This window comes from Solanum verrucosum, unplaced genomic scaffold, assembly GCF_900185275.1.
Source record: "Solanum verrucosum unplaced genomic scaffold, falcon-dt-bn FXZP01000033.1, whole genome shotgun sequence".
Lineage (NCBI taxonomy): Eukaryota > Viridiplantae > Streptophyta > Magnoliopsida > Solanales > Solanaceae > Solanum > Solanum verrucosum.
In genome coordinates this window covers 1,619,680-1,630,667 of record NW_026020752.1, presented here as the reverse complement: position 1 = coordinate 1,630,667, position 10,988 = coordinate 1,619,680, and the positions used below count along the sequence as shown (strand labels likewise).

The following is a 10,988-nucleotide window of genomic DNA, read 5'->3' as shown; positions in this document are numbered from 1 at the left end:
ACCTTGAAGAATGATGGTTCTTGTCTATAGTAGCCTTGAGGAACACTTAGGTGTGTATGAAGAGGTTGTATGGGCGGCCACTTCATGTCTCACTCAAGTGTGTCTTAGGGTAACTTTAGATAAGGGTTATTGGATGATAAAATGAGTTACGTGGTGAAAATGTTGAGTATGTCTATAATGTGGTTAATGTCTTATATGTTGGTTATGTTCTATAATGTCTAATATGTCAATATTCATGAAGTTTTGCTAAAATGGCATAGGGCATGACTTTCAACCAAATGTCCTTTTTAGCATGTTTTTGCATGGTTTCCATACTTAGTATTTAATTGTACTAACCCCTTTCTTTCCCTTTTGACTAAAGTGTAGGGATTTGGAGATGTTGATATTCCATGGTTGATGGATAGGTTTCTAAGATGCTTGAAGATGAAGACTTGGTGAGTCCTCATATATTCGAGGACAATAACCAACATGTTCCTTTATGTCTTGTAGTTTTGTTATAGTTTTGAGTGGGCTTAGTCCCATTGTTGTATTTAAGTATTAGATGGTTTTGAGACAACTTGGATAAAGTCTACAAAGTCTTCCCCTTGCTTTTTATTTAAAAGGTGGTCTTTCGATTGTAAAGGAAGCTTTAAATTTCTCCTCTATATTTTTTTTGTATCGTATTTTAATGAATGATATATGAGGCTTGTATTTAACCTCTTCGAGGTCGAATACGCCGGTTACGACTAGAGGGTGCTCTCGGGTCGTGATAAACTTACTTAATTTCCCTGGAGAATAACAGAGCATTCAGGAGTATGGCAATATGTTCGACTAGATCCGCATGGGGGAGTAACTGGATGAGATGATTCCTCTTCTAAAGATGAGTATGAGTATGTAGAGTCAATGCCCGAAGAACATGACAGATGGAGATCATCATGATCATAGTTCATGTGCTACTCTGGAGGATCAGTAGATACCACATCATCATTAAGCTTGTACAAAAAGGAAACGAATTCTGAAGCATGTTTAGATTTGTGTTTGTAAGAAAATTGATCCTAAAAAAAATAACATGTCTAGATACACGAAGCTAGCGATGAGATGCATCATAACATAAATACCCTTTTTATGTGTCACTGTAGCCCACAAAAATACATTGTGTTGCCTTTGGTGAAAGCTTTTGTCGTTCATGTGCAGGAAGATGGACAAAGCAAACACAACCAAAAACTCGCAAGTGAGAATAATCAGGCTTCTTATGAAATAATTTGAAGTACGGTGTCTCATTAGAAATGACTAGGAAAGTTTGTCTATTAATCAAATATACATAAGTATGTATTGCAAACTCTTAGGCATATTATATGTGCCCAACAAAGCCAATGTAGTTTCCAAAAGATGCTAATTCTTTCTTTCTACGACTCCATTTTGTTTCGGAGTAAGTATGAGGACAAGTGCGTTGAGAAACAATCCTTTATTTTTGAAAATCTCAACAAGATTCGTCTTAGTGTACTCTCCTCCAGAATCAAAACAAAATATTTTTATAGGTTTATGAAATTGTGTATACAGATACTAAACAAAATTCATAATAAGAGTCGGAACCTCAGATTTATTTCAAATAAAAAAACACTTATGTGTATCTAGATACATGATCAATAATTAAGATAAAGTACTTATATCCCATCCTTGACAAAATAGGAGAAGGACCCCAAACAATACTATGAATCAAATCAAACAGATCATCATAAGAAGATGAACTAGATGGAAAATGGAGTTTGTGAGTTTTTGAACCGGCACAATTAGAATATGTCAGAGGGAGACTGGAATGAATGTCATGTATTGCTGGAAGGCATGATTTGAGCATGTGTTGAAGTCGAGAGGAATGAGTATGACCCACCCTATTATGCCAAAGAGTGAGCAACTTATTCGAGCGAGTAACATCCACGCAAAATCTAAAAGAAAACAATGATGCAAATCATGATGAACTGACTTTAAAAGAAACATTTTGCCAACACTACATCCCTTGGCCATGGTCATCCCGATTTTCAGATTCTGAACAACACAATCATTGGGTGAGAATTTTACAACACAATTTTGATCAACTAGCTGACCTACCAAAAAAAAATTAGCCTTCAAATTAGGTACATAAAGAACATTAGACAAATTTCCAACAGAACCAATACCTGAGGCGGGCAATATATGCTTGTTTGCCATATGAATAACATGTTTAGAAACATCATCATACACTGAAGAAAATTGGGACAGATCTCCGGTGATATGATTGGAAGCACCCGAATTCAGATACCAAGTAGATTTAATAGAATTACTTGTACCTAAGGATACCGAGAGTGCACTTGAGATGGCTCCGGAAAGGGCTGCTACTATAGAATCTTGAATCAGCCTTTCAAGATCATGTCCAAAAGGGAAGGAACCAACTGATTTATTGACATCCGTCTGGTATGCTTCGTGAACGATTTGGACGACGACGATAAACTGAAATATGATGACCAGTAATCTTATAGTAAGCACAAAACCTTTTCTTCTTAGGAAAATTGACTGCTATGTGATCAAAGTCGTTGCATTCATAGCACTGGACACTTCTCTTAGTATTTCCTGATGAAGTATCGATCGTTGATTTTTGTGCAAGTAATGCAACAACTAGTAATGACATCGACTCTATGGCCGCCTGAGTTCCAAGCCTAGTCTCTTCACGCAAGACGATTGCCAACTCAACATCAAGAGAAGGTGTGACTTCTCTATTCAACAAACTACCATGAATCGACTCGAATTCACGTCGGAGTTTCATCAAGAACTGTACCACTCTTGTCCTTTGTTGTTCTCCCAGCACTTCTTTGAGCCCTGTCGTAGATATATTTCACCGAGAAATTTGATCTTGTTCAGACCAGAGCAGCTGCAAAACAACATTAAAGGAACGAACATTCTTGTCCCATGTGTGTATTCGGCAATGTTGCGTTCCACTTCAAACTCTCGTGCTAGATTGTTTTGTTGGTAGACGTTACGCAAGTGGGGCCACATCTCTGAATAAATGGTCTAAGTCTCATAGCAATGTCAGCATGTACCGAATTCAACATCCAAGCGATTAACTTCGCATTATTCAAATTCCAGCGATCCAACTCTTTTTCATCTGTTGGCAGACCAGCATAGCCATCTAACCACCCAAAAAGGCCCTTTCCTTTGAACAAAAATTCCAAAGTGGAATTCCCATAGAGAAAAATTGGAACCATCCAATTTTGTGGAGATCAAATCGTGCGAGGATGATTGTGAATTCATTGAGTAGATAAAATACAACAGAGAAAGAGAAAAAAAAGGGACAGATGCATGTGCAGAGAAAACAAAGAGACAAAAGGAACGCAGAAAGGTAACAAGGTACCTGTGTAGAGAAAGCAAAGAGCACGGTTTTTTTTTATTTATAAATGATGGCTCTTGATACCATGCTAGTAAGACATAAGATATTCTGAAAATAGTTTTCTCTATTCCTCCATGATACAGTAGAAAGCAAATATTTATAACTATACAATTGGTTCTATTCTAGGAAGAAGTATATATGGTTATAATTGTATATTCTATAAATCAATCCTATTCTAAGAAATAATACATTTTCTGATTACTATACAATTATAGTTTTTCCTTAACACTTTTGTCGTTTGTTTTTTATTTCTTAACACCAACACGATAACTCACGTTCTCCATTGAAAGCTCTACCCCGACTCAAGCAACTCAACTATATCCCCTTATATTGATGATGGTATCAAAGTTGTTAAACTCAACGGGAAGGAACTAGAACAGCAAAAACGAAAATGGGATTGTACTTTAGTTGGCAAGAACCCACAATTTAATTAAATAGATGTTGAAATTTGTCTAGCTTATTCAGAATTTTATGTCTACACTGAGGGTTTTATTGCATGAAGAGGGATACTACGTACTGACATCATACTGTGGTTTGAAAATTAACATGACAACAACATTTCCTTATACATCGATCGATAGTGCTGAAGAGAAATGGACTTGTAATTTCCAGATGACTATAAAATCTATCAGGAAAATGCCTTCCGAGGCCTGCTTATCAAATAACCAAAAGGTTGACTGAGGATTCACTAGAAAAATCAAAATGTGATACTTATAAATATTCTCAATTGGTGCATTAATGTTATATATGTTGAAGAGAGTGTATATTCTTTCACTTGCCATATGACTTTTGTTTATGGTTTCAATTTATTTTTTTTAAAAAAAAGTTATACACAGTTTCATCAAAACACTACAAGCCCGTTTGGTTGCTAAGGGTAAACACAACAAAAGGATATTGATTATGAAAACACCTAATTCTCACTTGTGAGATTTAGTTCTATCAAACTAATTCTGATTGTAGTTGCAATTATGAACGTTAAGTTGCACCCAACCGATTAAGATTGAATTTTTGGATGCAGAACAAAATGAAGATATCGGAGCAACCATTAAGTTTCATAAAAAATGATTGTAGACAATAAAATTCATGTCCAGAACACAATAATCAAGAACGGAAAATAATTGCCATAATTGTATTTATTGATTTCAAAGTGCGAATATTACAATTTCTATTATTCCTCGGATTCGTCTTTTTAGATAGGGGAAATGCATAAGTACCCCCAGCCTATGCCCAAAATCTCTGAGACACACCTAACCTTTACTAAGGTCCTATTACCCCCGAACTTATTTTATATATAATTTTTTACCCCTTTTCAGCCTACGTGGCACTATCCTTGTAAAAATTGTCAACACGCGCTGGGCCCACAAGATAGTGCCACGTAGACCAAAAAGGGGTAGAAAATCATATATAAAATAAGTTCGGGGGTAATAGGACCTTAGTAAAGGTTAGGTGTGTCTCAGGGATTTTGGGCATAGGCTGGGGGGGGGGGGGGAACTTATGCATTTTCCCTTTTAGATATAAATTCAAGGGCACATGAGCTTGTTCTTGAATTTGTTCTTTAACTTGAACTTGGATTCAAGGGCTTTGGAACGTTTTCTTGAATGTTTGATGAACTTTAACTTTATTTTGATCTTGACTTTTACTTGAATTCAAGAGCTTCGAGCTTGATCTTGAATCTTGTGGTCTTGATGGTTCTTGAACTTGAATGTTTGAATTTTAAACTTGTAGCTTGTTGAGAAATCGGTGGCTTTTTGATCCACAAGTTCTCTCAGGCTTCTTGTTAGAATTTTGGTCTCTTTTCTAAATTATGAGGACCCCTATTTATAGTTTTAGAATAGAGGAGTTGTGATAGGAATAGGTTTCCTTCGGCCAATCAGATTTAAGTGACATGACATATATGCTTAATTATGAGGTGGGCTTGTCATCTTTGACACGTGGCATGATCCCATTGATCAACTTCTTTGTTTGACTAGGCATGCCACATCATTTTCCACGTGACATCAAAATGAGCCTCTAGGATGAGATGACATTCGACTTAGCAAATTGGGTCCATCTAGTGTAGCCTAAATCACTTAATTTAGACTTGAATTAAATTCATATTTGTTGAATTTAAATAAATAACCCAATTATATTAATCCATAATATTTATTTCGTCTAATAAATTCATGAATTTAACATAATCGAATAATTTTATAAATTTATATAATGATTACAATGATCAAGAGCACAAAGTTTGAAATCTTAAAAGGTCAATTTATAGACATAAACAATTATCCAGGCAATATGATTTTGTAGATTATCCTAAAGATTTTGTAGCATTATCTCTTTAGGTGGGTGATATACAATTAGTTGATCATAGGACTTTGTATAGGGTATTGAGGAGCTAAATTTCCGTCAATTTTGAAAAGAAAGACACGGGAGAATACATTCTTTGATTTAAAATTCACAGAGATTACTCTACGAATCTAATCGTTATGTCACAAAGTTAGATATAGTAAGTCATTTTAATATGACAGTAAAAAGTATCATTCATACATACATACATTATTAGACACAAAAGTTAGTCCAAACATTCTATACAAAAAATCCTTTTCCTTGCTTTGCTTCAATTAATCAACTGCCGTTATCTGTTTCCAACATGGAATTTGTAATATAACAAGCAATGTCTGAGAATAAAACTAGTGATATTTTATAAGTGAAACCTACACTTGAGCTTAATTAAATCAGCATATATGTTACTAGATTAAGTTCCCCTGCAACTTTGGCCGAATTCATGTGGTATAGTTAATAACAGATATATACAGGATGGTATATATGAGTCGCTCGCTACTTTGAAATAAGTATGATACAAAATTAAAAACAATGAGCCAAAAAACTCAATTACATTGAGAGTTGAGAAATTTTCATCGTTCTCGTGGGGATTTTGTACCTTCTGAAATACGAGAGGCGTGTTTTGTCCTAACACTGCCTGGAAATGCAGATTCAGATTTGTGTCGAGACTTGGACATCTTTTTTCGATCCCCCAATGGACGACCAGACATATATTTTGAAGGAAGCTGTTCTAAAGCACTCAGCACAAATGACATATCTGGTCTTCCCCTTGATTCAGGATGTACACAATGCAATGCTAGAGTGGCTGCTATTGTAGCTGCTTTTCGAGGATATTGCCCTTCTAACTTGGTGTCGATAATCCTGAACAACTTTTTCTTGTCATGCAAGTAAGGCGTTGCCCACTCTATCAGATTTTGCTCTGCACCAGCCTTCCTTTTGTCCATTACATGACGACCAGTAAGAAGCTCAAGTAAAACGACCCCAAAGCTATAAACATCACATTTGGCAGTTAGTTTACCTGCTAAATAGAAAAACACGGGGTCAAACTAGCAGGCAATGATATAAAGTAACATGTCACGGACTTAGAGTCTCATTAATGTTCCGTGCGGCACTATTAGAATTCTTTAGTTGAATGAAAATAACTAAACCTGTAGCAAGATATTCAGGAGCAGTATATCCTTGAGTACCCATAACTTGAGTAGACACATGAGAATGATCACCAGTTGGGCCAGATTTTGCCAAGCCAAAATCTGAAAGTTTTGCATTAAATTCCTACACCAAAAGAAAATGAATATCAATCATCAAGTACCCATCCACCCACCAAACAATCAACATATTAACCCATGAAAGAAAAAAAAGTAATTCTTGAGCATATATACCGAGTCTAAAAGGATGTTAGAAGCTTTAAAGTCACGATATATAACTTGTGGTTCCACATCATGCAAAAACAAAAGACCTCGAGCAGCAGCTATAGCAACTTTAATCCTTGTTGCCCAGGGAAGAACTGGTGCACTCTCTGCAAACCGCACAATTTCAGATCCATAAACTTGATCTTTAAAGAACACCTCATAGTTTTGTTATTTCATCTATAAAATGTCAAATATTGGCTAAACATAGATTCCCTTGCCCATCCAAACAGAGGCGTATCCAGAATTTTGAGATAATGGTGCACTGTTATATAAAAGTTGATCTAAATTTAATCGGTTCGACATTTAGGTTTTTACTACTAAAAATCGTTAAAATTTTAAAATTATAGGTCTAAAATTTATTCTTATATACCAATTACCATTTAGAGAACTGTTATCTAATTTTAGAAAGAAAAATAAAAAAAGATAAATATAAAATTCAACTTTCTAACCTCGCGGAGAGAGGTGCACCCAGTCATAATCGCATTATGTGATACTTGAAGTGTGGGTTCACGCATCTATATTTCAATGTTTTCTTAAAATTATAACACTACTATATATGATTTCAGGAGGAGACCATGGGTTCACGTGAACCCGGTGACCCCCCTTTAGATACGCCTCTGCATCCAAATGCAACAATTTTGGATGGATTAGATTTTAAGTGAAGTGGATTTGGACAAAATTTTGAAGATAATTGAAAGTGTAGAATCAATAGTATCAAGAATAATTGAAAGAAATATGAAAATAAAGACTCACTTGGAAACAAATGGTTCTCCAAGCTCCCTCTTGGCATAAATTCATATACTAAAAGCCGGTTTTCACCTTCCAAGCAGAATCCAATGAGCTTGACCAAATTTGGATGACGAAGTTGTCCAAGATAATTCACTTCTGACTATAGGAAGAAACCAGTTAATAGACTTAAAGGGTTGGGGTGGGGGGGAATTAATAGGAAAAAATGACGAAAGAACGTACCAGCCACTCCTTATGACCCTGCAAACCTCTCGGCTTGAGTTTTTTTACTGCAACTCCAAGTCCTGATCCAGGTGTTGCAGCAGTAAGAGTGTCGTTGCATAGCCATCCCTTATAAACATAACCAAATCCTCCTTCACCAAGAAGGCAATCAGAATGGAAATTGGTGGTAGCTTTTGCAAGTTCAGAGAGCAAAAGAGCTCTTAGATAAGGAGACGATAATATTTCACTCTCAGACCTTGGACTTGGTACAATCCCTGTTCTCTTTTTCCTACTAGAATTCTGGTTTGAGACTGTTGGAACAGGTAAAGGGTGACTGCAATCTGTGCCTCCTGAATAGTATGCAAATTCTGAACAAACATGTCAGCCTGAATTGGTCACATAATAACTCAATTTTTTTTATCCTTAGCTAAACACACTATAATGACCACAAAGATGTGTAAATACCACAATTTGTTAGTCATGAAAAAGATATGAGATACCCATCCATGAGTGTACACACATTTTACATTATTTTCTAACAATTAGTTAAGTCAGTCCTCAATATCCATTTTGTAAAAAAATGAAAACAAATCAAAGCATTGGATTGGAAAAGAAAACTGACATAAAATAAAATATATATAATAGAAAAAAGAGAATAATACCAGTGGAGGTGGGAAACGTCAAGGTTCCAGCGTTAGGAATTCCTGCAACTTGGTCCCGCGCACGGACGCAGCAGGTTATCCAGTTGCCCATATACACCCACAAATAATTAGTATTAATCAATATTTGGTGAAGATGAAGAGAATTCATTCAACCCAAAATCTCATTATTTTCTGCACTAATAATGAGAGGTTACCTGAAGCTGCGGTTGTGCGATATTAACGCCAAACATGTAAACGGTCAAACCTGACTTGGACGCCACGCCATATATATCTTCTTTCTAGACTCTACTATCATATCACCAAAAAACATCCTTTTAACTTCCACGTAGTACCATACTTTTATTTTTTTAAAACAATTTTTTTTTCGGGATAATACCAAAATTGCACTAATTTTTCAAGAACCATATTAGGGAATAAGACATGTTTGTAGTTTTAATTTGATGATTGACAAACTAAACTATGATCCATTGATTAGGGAAATTGTTCGGAAATAACTCAACATATATTTTACTTTTGATAATTGACGGTAGTGAATCAGGTTGAGACCCTTGATATGATTACGGGTTGATGAGTTTACTTATGCTTAAGGCGAATCCAGGATTTTAAGAAGATGGAGGGAAAACAACCTAATATACCCCTCAACATTGTGGTTAAGAGTTCATATACACCTCGTTTGAAAGTGACTCACATGTATAATGTCATACAAATGGCTCACATATACTCTTTTCCTCTAACAAATACAAAAATAAATTTATGTACGGGTATATTTGATCCTTTTCATATTTTTTTTTTACTTTTTTTATTCAACGACTAATTTGAGTTTATTATTTTAATGGTCAAATTTATTTTTTTCACTAATTTTATTGTAAAAATTTATCATAGATGCCCCAATTTTTTTTTATAGATACAAAAACTAAATTACAATATAGGCGCAAGAAATAATATTTAAACTACAATGTAGGGGCAAAAAAAAATATTTGAACTACAATGTAGCCGCGAAAAAATTGTTCTAAAATATTTTCTTATTTTTTTCACTTTTTCCATTCACACTTCTTTCTTTTGATTTCTCTTAGTTTTACACTAAAGTGAAAGAAAAAACAAAGAAAGAGGAATAAGAATCTCAAAAATTGTTAATTAAATAATTCAAAAAATAATTCATGTGTGAAATTGATCAAATATACCTCTACATGGATTTTTTATAACTAAAAGTAAAAAAATAAATTTAAAATTAAGTTTTTCACTTACGCCAAATGAAAAGGGTATATATGAGCCATTTTTGTAACGTGAGGACATATTTGTGCCACTTTTATAACGAGGATATATCAACTCTAAATAATAAAATTTTGTGTGTAGGTTGGGGGGGGGGGTTATATCATGCCATTTTCCCAAAATTTTATAAAGATAATAAATTAGTGAGCAAAAGAGAAGACCTAGTTTAATTGAAATATATTTTCTTCTATGTTATGCCTTACTAATTAAAGTTGTAAAGACATTACTTTAATATAACAAAATAGACCTTTTTTTTTGTTTAGAAAAAGGGAAGATTGAGCACTTGCTGGGATTCAAACAAGCAACATCAATCTTGAAAAGAGGGACTCAGATCAGTGAACCATCTGGCCATTTTGGGCATGAGTTCCTTTCGCTAATATTTAATATATTTTTAAGAATTATACAAATAATATATTGAATTTAGTCGGATGACCACAAATTTCGATGACCCAAAATTTATACCTAAATTCGCCCCGGCTTCCGTGGCATATAGGAATGCATAATAAATCATTGAAAAGAAGCTAATGCAAGAGGAGTCCTCGTCCAAAAAGACTTTAGCTAATTATGGGAAGAAGTCTATGTTTGTAAGGTTTTCATAACAAAGTTTGTTTTATACAAGGAAAACGAGGATGCAAATTAGGGTACAAGAATTGTACTATATATGTGAAAAAAGACACGCTGCACCTTTTTGCAGGCACAAATCAGAAAAATCGCAAAGGCAAGAAAGGTTAGAAGGCGAAGATCGAAGATTGGAACTCAAGCGATTACATGGTGATAGTTTGGTGTTAAAGTTAGTTCTTGTAAAAGGAGTATTTACTGAGTTGTAATAGTTTATATTAATTCTTGATATTGCAGTTGATGTTGTTCTAGGGTTATTATCGAGTTGTAATAATTTCTAGATTGTAGAGAGTAGCTGTGTGTAGATCTGTAACAAGAAGCGAGTTTGAGTTCTTGAAATATACTTAGAACAGTTTG

General features: G+C 34.7%; 1 protein-coding gene across 1 annotated transcript; it reads right to left on the bottom strand.

Moving 5' to 3' along the window:
* Nucleotides 1–6,297: 6,297 nt before the first annotated feature.
* Nucleotides 6,298–8,847, bottom strand: LOC125812729 (probable serine/threonine-protein kinase PBL18). The gene is made up of 6 exons (XM_049492208.1): nucleotides 8,745–8,847; nucleotides 8,104–8,450; nucleotides 7,888–8,023; nucleotides 7,105–7,241; nucleotides 6,874–6,997; nucleotides 6,298–6,743 (listed from the first exon to the last, which is right to left on the bottom strand). The coding sequence occupies exons 1-6, from the start codon at nucleotides 8,833–8,835 to the stop codon at nucleotides 6,298–6,300; spliced, it is 1,281 nt and encodes a 426-aa protein (XP_049348165.1). The 5' UTR covers nucleotides 8,836–8,847.
* Between the last annotated feature and the right edge of the window lie 2,141 nt (nucleotides 8,848–10,988).

Bases quoted from the DNA above. Each gene is read 5' to 3' on its own strand.
- LOC125812729 (XM_049492208.1), bottom strand. From the start codon at position 8,835: ATGGGCAACTGGATAACCTGCTGCGTCCGTGCGCGGGACCAAGTTGCA. The intron at 8,451-8,744 runs GTATTATTCTCT...ATGTTTGTTCAG, and splicing joins GACGTTTCCCACCTCCACTG to AATTTGCATACTATTCAGGA. The intron at 6,744-6,873 runs GTTTAGTTATTT...TCTATTTAGCAG, and splicing joins TCCTGAATATCTTGCTACAG to GTAAACTAACTGCCAAATGT.